The sequence below is a fragment of the Crassostrea angulata genome, chromosome 4 (assembly GCF_025612915.1).
Source record: "Crassostrea angulata isolate pt1a10 chromosome 4, ASM2561291v2, whole genome shotgun sequence".
NCBI lineage: Eukaryota > Metazoa > Mollusca > Bivalvia > Ostreida > Ostreidae > Magallana > Magallana angulata.
Window position 1 is genome coordinate 32,046,579 of NC_069114.1, and position 17,615 is coordinate 32,064,193.

Below are 17,615 nucleotides of genomic sequence, written 5' to 3' on the forward strand. Positions count from 1 at the left end.
TCTTGAATACAATGGATATGTCGAAATGATTGGTAAGATCCGAACACTCACTTTTTAAGTATTTTACCCTCGATATCTCGAATACCTCAAGGTTTTTAAACAGTCTAATCTAGTTCAAAGTAATGAAGCTTTACAATATAATGCCTGAGAAAACTACAATTTACCTCTGATTTCAAACACACAATTCCTACAGCATACGTTGAGAAAAATGACCCATAGCTTTCAATCAGAAGTTCTGTTCCAATCTTCCCCAGCACATGCCAGCTAATCTCTATGCATATTTTCATTGTTTTTTTTTTGTCAGGAGGGTCTTCTCTATTCACCTTCATGTAAAAAACATTGCGTTTTTCAAACTTATCAAATAATAAATGATCATATTTTATGTTTTAAAAAAAATGTTCCCATGATGGGTTTTCTGGAGTTTTTTGTTTTGTTTTTCATATCTTGGACCTCTGACGTGCGTTGGTTTTGTTGTCTCGGTTCATTGCTATGTGTCTGCAGATTCTGGTAAAAAAAAAAACCAACACCGATTGAACTATATCCGAAACTAAAGATATCACATAATAGGCTGTGCGTTTGACAGTTCTGGGTGTCCTTTATATAAATATCAAAATGATACCCAATATGAATTACTAAATTTCTTTCATGTTCTTCGAGAACCATTTCAGTAACTGGGTTTCTTAAAGTAAGGCGAAGGACGAGAATTGGATTTAGGCCAATATTGCATTAAAACAACACAATATTCAATATTTTTAAATATACAGCCGGAGATACCAAAGGTAATAAAATTTGCAAATAATTGATTAAAGTAAGCACAAATAATATAAATGTAATACAATTTATGGAATACTATTTAATAAAAGTTAGAATAGAGTTGATATTATTTATTTCTAAACATTTATTGAGTCATCTCCCTACAGTAGACAAACGAGTGTTCACTAATCTTAGATAGTTAAAATGGCTTTAAACGGTTCATTACTAGGAACAGAGTACTTAACACAAAAGATAGAGAAATGATGGGTACTATTGGGTCTTTTTTTCCTCTTGATCACATAGGGCTATTAATAATTTTACACCAGAATAAGTCTTTATTCAAAATCAGTGAATTTCAAATCTATGATTATATTCTTATATTGTTCGTCATTGAAAAAGATGGACGTCACGAGATACTCTGAGTATGTACGCCACAACTTTTTGAAAGGGGGGAATGGTCACAATTCAAGCAAAATGTTTTCTATTTTTGGTCAGTTTAAATGTTTAGAGTGCTGTTTTAGTGTATTTCACATGCTCATCCAAAATTTGAATGCAAGTTGTCAAGTTACAAGCGAGAAAAATCTCGCATTTCTTTGTTATTTTTGTTATCATTGAAGTGTCAATGGTCAATCAGAGGTTCCTTGGGGTATGTTATGTACATTTAGTTTGTAAAATGTATTACTTGGACTTTTCATTTTAAACAAAATACATGTACTTAATAAGGGACAAAAATGCAATTTGGTTAAAAGGCGATAACAAACTTAAAGACGTCCATCTTTTAAGTTAAAAAACCCCTAAATATACATGTACATGTATAGATATCTTCCAAGTTTTAAGTCGGAAACAAATTCTATAAACATAATATTTAGAGAGGCCCCCTATTTATCTTTTTCTTTTCTCTCTGAATCTAATTAGTTATCAATTCTTAAATACAAAATTAAACCCTTAATATGCAATTATAAATAAGTGGGGCATTTGTAATATTAAACTCAAGAGATTTAATTATTGATTTCATTTCAAAAAAATTCTATCGACTTGAATAGGCTTTTGAAAAAAGTTTAATTTATTAAATCATCTGATTCAATAAATTAAATAATCTGAATAAATAAAATAATTAATAAATAAAAAGCTTGTATAAGTATATTGTGAATTTGTAACATTGCAGTATAAAAATAGTAAATAAAAAAACTAGTCGGGAACATAAAAGTAAAATCAAAATTATCATTATTATTAATATATTTTTATGATATTTATGAGCGATATCTTCATTTTTAATGTTTAATTAGTCTTTAGCATGTAAAGCGACACTCATGGACAAAACGGCGGGAACCGCAACATCAGGAATACCGTTCAAGCTTCTTAATCATATTCAGTGATGTGATACATAATATTTCCATTTCAATATCTATGGTACGTTTCATTTCATGCAGCTGATTATTAGGGGAAGACAACACATGCAAGGAACTTATGTATAACAGGGTCTGTTAACATTCGTTACTACACGCTATAGAACCTACATATTTCCTTTTTTCTCACGAAACACATATCATATTTCATTTTAATTATCTACAAATATACATACATATGTATATATTGAAAACTTTCTCCTAGATGGGAAACGTAGTGAACACAATGGTTCGGTGTAGATTTTACAGTTTGCTCTTTTTATGCATTTATTTTGTTGTCGTTATGTCTATGAAACCTCACCCCAAAGTCAAAGGTAAGCAATATAATTAATCACTTGTAGAAAATGTTATTTAAATATTGAAAGATAAATGAAAAAAATTCGAACATTACATGCGTGTATTGCTGACATGTACAAGTTTTACGAATATAAATGGGTTAATCAATCGTCAAGACAAATTTTGCCTAACACTCTGGGAGATCTGATAGCTCTAAATATTTCCGTGGACAAATAGTTATAAATCCATTACATTTTTGGTATTGTCAACGACCAAAAAAATTTTAATTGTATGTATAACAAAATAAAAAAAATACCTCGATATTGTATTAGTTGCTATCATGTCGTCAAGTTTTGCAACTCTTCGACCGCAGAAGATTTGTTAAACCAACAAAGGCGTAAGAGTAAATATTCTGTGAATCTGTTCAGACAAAAGGGTTTATTCTGTAAAAACGCATAAAACAATAATTATTTGTTGATGCGGACTGAAAAAATAACACGATAATAAATTCTGGATTTTTTATATTAATATTTGAATATAACAACTGATTTACTTTCCCCTTTTTCAGGCAATGTAGAGTCTCTCCTTGAGTTGACTCCATGGAACTGGAAACACTTGAACTCGTCCTTCAAAGTGGATTCCCCCGTCACTGTGGATGTGTCCCTTACCTCACACTATAGACTGACCGGGAAACACCTCAACAACTTTCTCAGTCAGTACATTTTTATCTTCGTAAATACAACTTTCATAAATTACTCAGTGTAAATTCTGAAGCCCAAGTTCTCAAAATATCCTACCTATAATATATTTTTTCAAACCCTTTTTTCACCTTAGTTCATTTGGCACATTCTTTACTGAATTTCTCATTAAAATTAAAGAGCTACAAAAGCAAAGAGATTGTGCATCCATTCTAAAAGCAATACCCAACACAAAAGGAAGAGATGGTGTATACACGATATACCCGGATATGAAGACCAAAAAGTTGGTGTACTGTGACATGACCACAGACGGCGGAGGGTGGACTGTGAGTCTTTACTGGTTTCTTTCATTTACTTCAATATTTCTGCGATGTTTCCATACCTGACACATTAAATAACTTTCTAAAACTTACTGGTTCTCTGAAATTACTTCAACGGGCCATCTTTGTGGTCTCGATGGTCTTGGCCATTTTTAGACTGTATTGATCTCCTTTAGAAGAAGAGCCCTATATAAAGATATAGGAAAATGCCAAAATTGAAAAGTAAAAATATGTGGAATTTTTCTTCACTTAATAATTGTTAATAGCTTCGCAAATCATATCTTAAAATTTTAAGTAGATATGATGGTTAATTTGATGACCATCCAGAATCCTTAAAACCGTTAATTTTTGTTATCATCCTCATTCACACTTGAACAACTAAGAAACATCGGTACAAATCGTTTGTTGGTTATTTTATATCATGCTTCTTTCATATTGGACAATTGCTATTTTGATACATCAAACATTGATAATTTGATAATGCATTAAACCACTTTTAAAAGTCTTCCAGAGCTAATCTTCTGATGTGAGAATTGTACTATAATATTCCAATGTACAATTTTATGTATTAGTATCGTTTGTTGTCTTGCAGGTAATTCAAAGACGTATGGATGGGTCTGTAAATTTTTATCGATCTTGGCAGACCTACAAGGACGGATTTGGAAAACCACAAGGAGAACATTGGCTAGGTGAGAAAGTGTGATAAAATGTATTTATGTGATTATTGAGATTCTTCTTATAATTTAAATTTGATTCTCAAGACAAACGAATCTCTAGTCGAAAGAGCACTTGTATTTGCACAAGGTTTTAAGTCTAGCGAAAATGTCATAGGGATTAAATACCCTGCCCCTTTCGTGTTAGTAAGTTAAAACAACTGGTTCATAATATAAAACAGCTTTTGTGTATACAATTACTTTAAAATATACTATATTCACATAACATTTTGTCATGGCTGAATAGTAGCTACAAACAGCAATCCGTTATGAACTATGATGATTTCATGAAAACTTTTTAGTCAATTCTGGACATTGTTGTCCAATTGAGCGAGATGGCCCATGAAACTTTTATATTTTCTAGGAAATGAAGATATTCACTTGCTCACATCAAAAACTAAGCAAGAGTTACGAGTTGACCTACAAAAGTTTTCGGGTGAAAAGGCTTACGCCAAATATTCCAGGTTTACTGTGGGACGTGAGTCTGAAAAATACAAGTTATCTGTTGGGGGATACAGCGGAACGGCGGGTAAGCATATACAATAGTTATCAGTTTAATCTGAGTTTCATATTGCAAATTTTAGTTCAAAAATGCAAACTACATGTATATATCAAAATTTAAATATAAGAAATATATTCCAGGTGATAGTCTCGCATATCATAACGGTATGAAGTTTTCTACAAGAGACCAAGACAATGACACATGGAAGAAACAAGCGTGTAGCGTGGAACGTCAAGGAGGATGGTGGTTTAAGTCATGCATCGATGCTCATGTTAATGAACCTTATCTAAAATCGGCTAAAATCACTGCAATTAGTATGCATTGGTACAAATTTGGAAATGAAGTCCGTGCTTTAAAGAGAGCATCAATGATGATCAGACCAACAATTTAAAATTGTTGTTATGGCCATTTATTAAATTAACATTTTATCCTTGAACTTTTGTCTTTTTAAATACAATATTATTGCATACCAAAGTAGTTCTCAATTAATGTAAGCTGAATGTTTTTATCGATAACATGCCACTGGGTTGCTTCTCTTTCATTAGACAATCACTGCAACCCTGCAGGTTCAAGAGCCACTTAAAAGGGAAAAGGAAGTTATACATCTAAATTGCAGCCATGTAAATATGATGTCTATGATCTCAGATTTGTCTTTTGGTTTCAAGTTTTGGTGTACTGGATATATTTGGTCTATAGAAATATCCAAGAGCAGGAACATATTCTGCAAAGTAATGTTAAAGAACTTAATATATAAATCTGTGAATATTCATAAAAAATATTTGTTAACTAAAGGTCTACCTACACTGGCTAATAAATTAAAATTCAAGACAATGCTAACTTAGTTTCTCGGCCAACATTGATTTACTAGAGATTTGCTCATATTAAGCATCAACGACCTTGTCATAAGAATTGATATCTATTTTTTTTCATAGACTATCTTTAGGAATATGACTAGTCATGTTATTCAAATGTGCAATAAGGTTATATAATATTTTATTTCTTGCCCCACCACTACCCCCAAATAAATAAACAGCTGAACTGCGATATCTCGAACACTGATATATCTAATACAATGGATATGTCGAAGTAATTCGTAAGTCCTAACCACTTCCTTTTTAAGTATTTTACCCTCAAAATCTTGTATACCTCAAAGTTTTTAAACAGTCCTATTTAGTTCAAGATACAGAAGTTTTACAAAATAATGCCTGATAAAACCATCAATTACCTCTGATCTCAAACATGCAACTCCTACAGCATACAGTGAGAAAAATGACCCATAGCTTTCAATTAGAAGTTCTGTTCCAATCTTCTCCAGTTCATAGGAGCTGATCATGTTCTCCATCCATGTTTTCTTTGGTCTTCTTTTGTCAGGAGGGTTTTCTCTTTTCACTTTCAAATCAAATTTATTGCATTATTCAATCTTATCAAATAATAAATGATATTTTATGTAAACAATGTATTTCCATGATGCGTTTTTTTTATTTCCTGGATTTCTGATTTGCATTGGTGGATTCCCAGGTTTTATATAAGAAAAGGGCATAAACTTTTTAAAATCATTCTTCTGTTGGGGTCAAGAGCTCCGGAACTGTACAAAACTGCACGCCTAACTGCATTGCAACCGTTCATATTTGTCTGTAATAGTTAAAGGTTAATTTCATCACGGCCTTATGTGTCAAAAATATAAAACCAAAACAATGTTTCTTGAACTAAAGTACAGTCAAACCTTATCATCTCAAATTTGATATGGCACAAATAAACAATTGAGGTATCTCATTGCAAGAATCAAGATGTCGATTGATTGGGACTTCTTACTAGTATCAATATATGGATTGTATGCAACATATATGTTCAAGAAATAGAGCTTTCTTCTGTATTTGGTGTATTTGGAGAGTAATAATTTCATCAGTATTTTTTAATCATTTTAACATATTCTGTTTTAAATTTAAAGCAAAACACTGTTGTAAATAGTAGTCTCGTTCAACCAGACGCTCGGCTGTCTCCGTAAATCTCCGACGAGCAGAAAGTCTGATAAAGCCTAACGTAAGCGTTTGTGACCTCAAAACGAGGCTTACCGAAATACTGGTATTGAATTTGATTGGTTAAAAAACTCACACATCCTATAACATGTAAACAATGACGGAAGCAACTATTTGTGATCGAATGATTTTGCCATTTAAACTGAATGATCTCAACTGGAAAGTTTAATAACGGTTATAAATGGAAATGATTTATTTACAGTGTTACTTTATGGGATAGGGTAGAACCAAAAAATGTTTTAAGGTATTTCAATTTAAAATCTAGCTATCGTGTAAAACTTGTAAACAAACATTCACCGCTTCGTCAAATTCAAGTTCATCCATGTTTAATGAGTCTGTGGAAAGCGAGACTATAGTATAAGACTAAATCGACGTAAGTTCCTTATTTTTAACAGCAATAAAATAAAGTACTGTATATCACACAAATTCAAACCCGCAGACATTGACACAACAATTCAAAATGAAACTAAATCGGCGCCCCTTATCGGTAGCTGTTATCAACGTGACGCTTTACCAGACTCTCTGCTCGTCGGAGATTTACGGAGACAGCTGAGCGTCTGGTTGAACGAGACTACTGTAAATAGGCACTGTCCGCCATATTTCTTTTTCACCACTGCTGCCCCTACAACCCCTATATCAGACACAGACATATAAACAGTTCTAAGTATTTTGCTGTAGAGGTCCCACCTGTGTGGACGTACATTTTGCCTCGTCGTGTTCCTCGGTCGCGATGAAATTATCAAATTTGATGTTTTTTCACGACAGGAGAACGCTAACTTCAAATAAATTGGTAAATGCATTATTTACAAACAGAATATGCATACATAATAAGAAATAGATGCATAAATTCTCAGACCACAAAAGGAGCACTACTCGTCGACCACAGGTTTCAGGTATGCAGTCGGGTGAAACGAAATTGAGGGGTTTACATACGAGATACCTATGGCACGCCAAATTCACAAAAATGAGCTTACATAGTTAATCTATATTTCACATCTGGAAACTATAGTTAACGCGATAATCTATGTTTCACATCTGTAAACTATAGTTAACACTGAAAACAATCATTTGCGGTTGTTAAACATAGTTTATCTGATAAATAGGGTTTCATGATCAGTAAACTACGGTTTACAAATCTAAAGCATGCCAAATTCACATAAATTAGCAAAACATAGTTTCACAGTCGATAAACTAGGTTTATCGGCTGTTAACTACAGTTTACGGATCCTAAACTATAGTTACAGACGTTAATCTATATTTCACATCTGTAAACTATAGTTTACGAATGCAAATCAATGTTTTCTGTATGGAAATACACGCTAACAATAGATTTTGCGGATAAATATAGATCCACATCTGTAAACTATAGTTTACATTCGTAAACTATAGTTTTAGAGTTGCTAAATATAGTTTAACGATTGTGAAACTATATTTATCAGATAAACTATGTTTTACAATCGTTAATTATAGAGTTGTTAATCATAGTTTCACAATGGTGAAACTATATTTATCAGATTAACTATGTTTTATTAACAATTGCAAATGATTGTTTTCAGTGTAAACTATAGCGAACAGATGTGAAACATAAATTATCGTGTTAACTATAGTTTACAGACGTGAAATATAGATTAACGTCGTTAACTATAGATTTCGATCCGTAAACTATAGTTAACAGTCTAGTTTATCGACAGTGAAACTATGTTTAGCTCATTTTTATGAATGTGTCTGATAAATGTAGTTTCACGATTTGTGAAACTATAATTCACAACTCTTAACTATAGTTTACGATTATAAATCATAATTAACAAATGTGAATCTATATTTATCAGCAAAATCTATTGTTAACGTTTTTTACAGATAGATAAACTATGATTATCATTCGTTAACTATAGTTTACATTCGTGAAATATAGTTTCACAGATGTAAACTATAGTTAATGAATCGTTAACTATCGTTTAGGATCCGTAAACTATAGTTAACAGTTGATAAACCTAGTTTATTGACTGTGAAACTATGTTTAGCTCATTTTTGTGAATTTTGCGTGCCATAGATACCGTACCTATTTACGAGCGGTGTTCAGCTTTAAAAAGCAAACTTTTCTACAATAAATTATAAAACCCACGGAGTGGGGTTGTCGGGATGGGGGATGGCGGTAAGTCAAGGGGAATCCAAATTTACATAAAAATACACAGAAATTTAAATAATATTGCCAATTTTCAAAATCGTAGTCTGTGATTTAGGGACACAATACCTATAATACCCAATTCCTCGATGTAACGATAATTTTCTTACTATACCCTATAATTTGTTAGCTTGCTCACAAAAAGCGGGGGGGGGGGGGGTTCAAAAATTAAATTTTTGTTGGCACTTTTCAAAATGTTTATTTTCAGTAAAAATAGAAAAGTTGGAGAGAGGGCAGCGCCCCGTTCCCAAATTGTTACGTGCCTGACGTGGGAATGAGACTGTATTAAATGTTTTAACTTGTCTTTAAATCATTAATCATAAAACGTCCCCCAATGATACGTGTCTGGTTTGGGAAGTTTCATTGAATGTGAAAATAACTGTATACATACATCTATCTTATTCTATAATGCTATAAAAAATGATACTTGTATAAGCATATATGCACTGCATTGATTCTCATTCTGAAGGAACTTGATTTTAATGATGATAACAACGCAAAAAGACTAGCCTAAGGACGGACGACAACATGACTGTCTCTGTATCAACACACCAAGTTAACCTAGACCGATCTATTCCATTGTCACGAAATAAACATATCCGATTTCATTTTAATACTCATGCCATATCTACATGAACATGTAAATGTATATAAACGCAAACCGAAATGGTTTATTCATTGAATGTTACAACGCCATCATAGGTTTATTTTGGAACATGTTCTTTATTTTTGGCTTGGTCGATTTATTTGTTATAGGGATTGCTGTAGAACCTCATTCCACTATCAAGGGTATGGATAAGTTTTCTATATATTAAAATATTCTCATATTTAAATTCAATCTAAAAATATACAGTTTTTTTAAAGCTATACTTGGTCAGATTGTAGAACAGATTTTGTCCGCTGTAAAGCAATGGTTAATTGCGAATATGTATATTGATGTACAATGCGTTATTTTTCTCGATCATTTAAGGCAATTTTTCTATTAATAAAACGATAAAGAAAAACTTAAATTGAACCTAAAAGGAAAGATGACTTAATGAATATTTGAAAGAATGTTTGTTCAGTTCACCCCTTTGTAGATTCACCGAAGTATGTACATGTATATTTGATACTAGACAGTGGCATTTGCCAACAGTAATATAAATGTAAATAACCATTTGAAAGCATTTTTTCCAACAAAATAAAACAATAAGTGCATTTCTTTAACTCTATTGAAGTTTTTAAACGACGTCGGTCAATTCACTCTGATTTCGATCAAAATAATTTCGCAACGAAGCTAAACAGACTCTGTTCTTTTAATGCATATATGCGCATTGATTTTTTTTATAACTCTACAATAATCATTTTTAAATTAAACTATCTAAATTATTAAAAAGATATTGTTTCTGTGATCATAACTTGGTAAAAGATTTTAACTTTTACAAAGAATTGGTCTGTTTGATTTATAAGCCCGAAAATAAGACCTAAAAGATTGCATGAAGTGTTGTTTTTCGAAAAGTTTTTCCAAAAAATTTTTAAAAAGTTTTTCGTAAATGCATGTTTTCAAAATTGAAACCATTATTAATGCTATAAATCCGCATATTTAAGATTTCCCCTCTTTCAGGCAACGTGGAATCTCTGCTTGAGTTGATCCCATGGACCTGGAAACACCTGAACACGTCCCTCAAAGTGGATTCCCCCGTCACTGTGGATGTGTCCCTCACCTCTCACTACAGACTGACCGGGAAACACCTCAACAAGTTACTTAGTCAGTATATATCTCTTGAATTAGTGAATGTCCCTATATAAATCAGTAAGTTTAGACCAACAGCTTTAAAGGTGAAGTCACGATTTTGGTCAACAGTTGTTTTTCCGATTTTAATGTTTACAATGCTTCAGCAAGGCATTTTAAACAGGCAACCAAATATCAGTGTCATTCGTTAAGTTATAAGCGAGTTACAGAGCTTACAATTCTATTGCAAACAGAGTTTTTGTTTACATTTTGAATGTTGAAGTGAAAATTTCAGTTTTGGACCGAACATGAATGTGTTAAACGTTAGAAACTGTTTATTTATGCTTAAAATGAATAAGAACATTGACATATCAGTTTGAAAAAGAATTTTTGAACCTATGTAAACAAAAACAGGGCACGAGCCTTGTTTACATGACATAGGATTGTGAGCCCGGTATCTTGCTTATAACTCTGCGAATGACTCTCATATTTCATCCAAGCATTGAAAATGCATTCCTTACGGAATGTAAATAATACAGAAAATAGAATTTGACCAAAATCGTGACCATGTCTTTTAAGGAGGCGTATTTATGAAAATGATCATTAATCTAAGCTAATTGATGAACGGAATTTCAACTTTTGCAAGTACACTGTACCATTACATAACAATTGCAATTTAATACTGTAAATTAGACACTGAGTATAGGACACATGCAGCGACGGTCAAATATACTTTTATTACGCAAACCTATAATAAAATGCTATGTATACTTACAGGACTACAAAAACAAAGGGACTGTGCATCCATTCTAAAAACAATACCCAATACAAGAAGAAGAGACGGTGTGTACACGATATACCCGGATATGAAGACCAAGAAGTTGGTGTACTGTGACATGACCACGGACGGCAGGGGGTGGACCGTGAGTCTTTACTGGTTCTTTTCCTATAATTCAATATAAGTCCATACCTTACACGTTAAATAACTTTCTTAAACTTACTGATTCTCTAGAATAACTCTAACAGGCCTTCGTTGTGGGTAACGTAGGATGTCAATTTTTGTAACATTTACACTAAAAAAAAACAACCAATATTAGTACAAATGCTTATTTTCAATACAATCCTCTCTTAATTTTTGACATTAAAACAACCCGATACCAGTGTCAAACATTGATTATGCAATAGTTTAACCACTTTAAAAAGTCTTCCAGAGCTTAGCTTCTCTTCTAAGAATTTTACAATAAATTCCAATGACAATTTTTAGTTTTGTCTTGCAGGTAATTCAAAGACGAATGGATGGTTCTGAAGATTTTTATCGGTCTTGGCAGACCTACAAAGCCGGATTTGGAAAACCACAAGGAGAATATTGGCTAGGTAAAAGCATATGATAAAAAGTTTTCACGTGATTATTGAAATTCATTTAATGAATTAAATGTTTGTTTTAATTTTAAAAACAAAGGATCCTTAGTAGTCGAAAGAACACTTGCATTTGTATAAGTCGTGGATGAAAAATAGCTACAAACAGCAATCCGCAATTATACCATGATGATTCCATGATACCTGTTTTAGGGACACTTGGACATTGTTGTGCAGGGTAGCGATGTAGCCAATGGAACTCTTGTATATTTTCTAGGAAATGAAGATATTCACTTGCTCACAACAAAAACTAGCCAAGAGTTACGTGTGGACTTAAAAAAGTTTTCAGGTGAGAAGGCCTACGCCAAGTATTCCACATTTACCGTTGGAAGTGAGTCTCAGAAATACATGTTAACCGTCGGGGGATACAGCGGAACGGCGGGTGAGTACATTAGATATCAGATAATAGAAGCTCTCTATTAATTTTATAATTAAAATCAAAATATAGAAGATTAGTATATTCCAGGGGATAGTCTTGCATATCAGAACGGGATGAAGTTTTCTACCAAAGACCAAGACAATGACAAAGGGAATAAACAACACTGTGGCGTGAATTTCCAAGGAGGATGGTGGTTCAAAGAATGCGAACGTGCTTATCTAAACGGACCTTATCTTAACTCGGCTAAAATCACTTGGATAAGTATCAACTGGTACGCATTCGGAAATGAAAACCGTGCTTTAAAGAAAGCATCGATGATGATCAGATCCAAGAATTGACTTTGTTGTGAAAGTATTTATTAAAACAAAAATTGCCCATCTTGGTATTTGTCTTTTTATATGCAATAACAGATCAAAGTAGTTCTCTCAATATATTCTCTGTCTTATCATGGACGAAATATTTTCAGAGGTTGTTAAACCCTAAATGATAAACAATTCAGAAAGGTAGTCCTTTTCTTCAAAACACTCGCTTCGTTTTTACATGTAAGTTGAATGTTTCTGACTATAACATGTCACTGGTTTGTTCTCCATTAGTCAATCACTGCAACCTAGCAGGTTCAAAGCTTGTGTCAATTAAAAATGGAAAAGGAAGTTATACATCTGAATTGTAGCCATGTAAAACATAATGTCCATTATTTCAGAGCTGTCCTTTTGTTTCAGAAATTCATAATTTTTGGTGTAATGGATAGATGCCTGTTTACCATCTAAACATAAGTTCTCTGTGAATGCATCAAAGTGGTTAATAGAAATACCTAAGAAGAGGAACATAATCTTTAAAATAATATGAAATAACTCAATATAATAATCTATAAATATTCGTAATTCTACATACAATACATTATGTGAGATGAAAACTCTACGTTCACTGCATTTCTAAAAAACTATATTCAAGACAACGCTTACTTTGTTATCCTAGCTAACATTGGTTAACTATATACATAGAGATCAACCATCTCATATATAAGAATTAATGCTATACGTGTATTTTCTTTTAGGCAATCTTTTAGAATATGTCTGGATTTGATTTGTAGATGTGTGATAAGATTTTAAGAACAAATGTGATGTTCCTCAGTTTTAGATAATTTCCCTTCATAGATTATTTCTTAATTTGCATTAAATCCTGTTAATGCCCAAAACCTTAGGGTGATTTACCAGGCTAATTTCGAAATTAGAACATTTTGAATTTTTCTTTTAATTGGATACAAAATGTATTGAAGTTTCTTTAAAAAGTCAAAGTATCTACTTACAACTGAAAATATATATCCAAATAGAAAAAATCATATTACATGAAAATATAATTTTGGAATTACGCAGAGGAAATCTTCACATTGAGGAGATAGGAAAAAGAAAAATAGAAAATAATGGAAGATAGGTTGCATCGCTTTGTGACCTTAAAATGTAGAATGCTATTGTCCTATCATGTTGTAAATTTTCAATTTACTGGGTGAATGTAAATACAAAATTTACTAAAAAATTTGTCATGTTGTAAAATTTAAATTAACTGGGTGGCAGTAAATATAAAATTTGTTGTAAATTTTGCATTTACTGACAACCTGTAAATTCACATAGCCCCTACCAAAATAATAACGTATATGATGCCCGGAACCCCCCCCCCCCCCCCCACTAATTACCTCTGATCTCAAACATGCAATTCATACAGCATATGGTGAGAAAAATGACCCATAACTTTCAATCAGAAGTTATATTCCAATCTTCCCCAGTACATGAGAGCTGAACATTATCCATGTATTCAATGGTCTTTTTTTTTATCGGGGGGGGGGGGGGGGGTTGCTCTCTTCATTTTCATATGAAATTTATTGCATTATTCAATCTCATCAAATAATAAATGATATTTGATGTAAACAATGTATTTCCATGATGCGTTTTTTTTTTATTTCCTGCATTTCTGATTTGCATTGGTGGATATCCAGATTTTACATAAGAAAAGGGCATAAACTTTTTAAATTCATTTATCTGTTGGGGTCAAGAGCTCCGGAGCTGCACAAAACTGCACGCCTAACTGCATTGCAACCGTTCATATTTGCCTGTAATACTGAAAGGTTAATTTCATCACGGCCTTTATAATGTGTCTAAAATATAAAACCAAAAACAATGTTTCTTGAACTGAAGCACAGTCAAACCTTATCATCTCAAATTTTATATGCCACAAATATACAATTGAGGGATATCATTGCGAGAATCAAGATGACGATTGATTGGGGCCTTTAACTAATATCAATATATGGATTGTATGCAACATATATGTTCAAGATACAGAGCTTCCTTCTGTACTTGATGTATTTGGAGAGTAATAATTTCATCAGTATCCTTTAACTATTTTAACATATTCTATTTTAAATATAAAGCAAAACACCGCTGTAAATAGGCGCTGTCCGCCATATTTCTTTTTCACCACTGCTGCCCCTACAACCCCTATATCAGACACAGACCTATAAACAGATCTATGTATTTTGCTGTAGAGGTCTCACCTGTGTGGACGTACATTTTACTCGGTCGCGATGAAATTATCAAATTTAACGTACTTTTTTCAAGACAGGAGAACGCTAACATCAAATAAATTGGTAAATGCATTATTTACAAACAGAATATGCATACATAATAAGAAATAGATACATAAAATTTTAAGACCACAAAAGGGACACTACACGTCGGCCAAAGGTTTCAGGTACATGTATGCTGTCAGGTGAAACGAAATTGAGGGGTTTATATACCAGATACCGGTGCCTATTTACGAGCGGTGTTCGGCTTTAAAAAGCAAAATTTCCAATAATAAATGATATAATCCGTGGAGTGGGGTTGTCGGGATGGTGGATGGCGGTAAGTCAAGGGGAATCCAAATTTATATAAAAATACACAGAAATTTAAATAATATTGCCAATTTTCAAAAGCAGGTCTATGATTGAGTCTGTGATTGAGGGGCAAAATACCTATAATACCGAATTCCTCGATGTAACGATAATTTTCTTACTATACCCTAAAATTTGTCAGCTTGCTCACAAAAAGTGGTGGGGGAGTTTTCAAAAATTAAATTTCTGATGGCACTTTTGAAAATGTTTATTTTCAGTAAAAATAGAAATTGCTACGTGCCTGATGTGGGAATGAGACTTATCAAATATTTAAACTTGTCCTTAAATCATTAATCATAAAACATCCCCCCAATGATACGTGCATGATGTGGGAAGTTGCATTGAAAGTGAAAATAACTGTATACATACATCCATATTATTCGATAATGCTTAAAAAAAATGATACTTGTAAAAGCATATATGCACTGCATCGATTCTCATTCTGAGGGAACTTGATTTTAAAGATGATAACAACGGAAATAGACTATCCTAAGGACGGATGACAACATGACTGTCTCTGTATCAACACACCAAGTTAACCTAGACCTATCTATTCCACTGTCACGAATTAAACTTATCCGATTTCATTTTAATGTATATACATGTAAATGTATATAAAAGCACTCAGAAATGCTTTATCCATTCAAAGTAACAACGCCATCATGGTTTCATTTTGGAACATGTTCTTTACTTTTGGCTTGGTTGATTATTTTGTTATAGGGGTTGCTGTTGAGCCTCATTCCAAAATCAAGGGTATGGATAAGTTTTCTATATTAAATCAAAATATTCTCATAATTAAATTTAATCTAAAAATTTACAGTTTTTAAAAGCTATACATTTCGTCCGATTGTAGAGATTTTGTCCGCTGTAAACCAACGGTTAATTGCTAATATGTATAAATATTGATGAAGAATGCGTTATTTTTCTCAATCATTTAAGGCAATTTTTCTATAAATAAGATAAAGAAAAACTCAAATTAAATTAAAATTTATATTTGATAGAATATTTGTTCAGTGCGCCCCTTAAAAGATTCACCCATGTATGAACATGTATATTTATTACTAGACACTGGCATTTGCCAGCAGTTATATACATGTAATTAAACATTTGAAAGCGTTTTGGTCAATCAAAATAAACCAATAAGTGCATTTCTTTAACTCTATTGAAGTTTTTAAACGACGCCGGTAAGTTCACTCTGATTTTAACCAAAATAATTTAGGAACGACTCTGTCTGTTTACACTTTCAATGCATATGCGCATTGAATTTTTGTGTAACTTTACAATGATCATTTTTAATTTTAACTATCTAAATTATTAAAAAGATATTGTTTCTGTAACAATAAATTGATTAAAGTTTTTAACTTTTACAAAGATTTGGTTTGTTTGATTTATAAGCCCGAAAATAAGACCTAAAAGATTGAAGTGTTCTTTTTCAAAAAGTTATTAAAAAATCTTTTAAAAGTTTTTCATAAATGCAGGTTTTTAAAATTGAATTGATTATTAATTTTTATTAATCCGCATAATTATGATTTTCCTTTTTTCAGGCAACGTGGAATCTCTGCTCGAGTTGACCGCATGGACCTGGAAACACCTGAACACGTCCCTTAAAGTGGATTCCCCCGTCACTGTGGATGTATCCCTCACCTCTCACTATAGACTGACCGGGAAACACCTCAACAAGTTACTCAGTCAGTATATATATCTCCTGAATTAGTAAATGTCTCTATATAAATCATTCAGTTTAGACCAACTGCTTTATAGGTTCAGTCACGATTTTGGTCAACAGTTATTTTTACGATTTTAATGTTTACAATGCTTCAGCAAGGCATTGTTGATAGGCAACCAAAATTTCAGTGCCATTCGTTGAGTTATAAGCAAGTTTCAGAGCTTTCAATTTTTTTTAAGTAAAAAAAAGTTTTTGTTTACATTTTTAATAATGAAGTAAAAATTCCAGCTTCAGACCGAACACGAATGTGTTAAACGTTAAGAACTGTTTATCTATATGCTTAAAATGAATAAGAACATAAACAAATCAGTTTGAAAAATAATTTTTACTGGTAAATATTGAACCTATGTAAACAAAGAGGGCACCAGTTTTTTTTACATGACAGAGGATTGAGAGCCCTGTATCTTGCTTATAACTCTACAACTGACTCTCAAATTTCATTTAAGCATTAAAAATGCATTCCTAAAGCAATGTACATGTAAATAACAAACACAGAAAGTAGAATTTGACCAAAATCGTGACAATGTCCTTTAAAGAGGCGTATTTATAAAAAATGACCATTAATCTAAGA

At 32.3% G+C, this 17,615-nt stretch overlaps 1 protein-coding gene across 1 annotated transcript in view; it reads left to right on the plus strand.

Moving 5' to 3' along the window:
• Positions 1–17,615, plus strand: part of LOC128182222 (uncharacterized) — a 43,658-nt gene that overhangs the window by 24,348 nt on the left and 1,695 nt on the right. The window contains exons 3-12 of the mRNA XM_052850819.1: positions 3,314–3,459; positions 4,046–4,142; positions 4,531–4,695; positions 4,809–5,054; positions 9,589–9,675; positions 10,490–10,633; positions 11,375–11,520; positions 11,875–11,971; positions 12,231–12,395; positions 16,863–17,006. Coding sequence (XP_052706779.1) covers positions 3,314–3,459; positions 4,046–4,142; positions 4,531–4,695; positions 4,809–5,054; positions 9,589–9,675; positions 10,490–10,633; positions 11,375–11,520; positions 11,875–11,971; positions 12,231–12,395; positions 16,863–17,006 — 1,437 coding nt within the window. The remainder of the gene's footprint in view (positions 1–3,313; positions 3,460–4,045; positions 4,143–4,530; positions 4,696–4,808; positions 5,055–9,588; positions 9,676–10,489; positions 10,634–11,374; positions 11,521–11,874; positions 11,972–12,230; positions 12,396–16,862; positions 17,007–17,615) is intronic.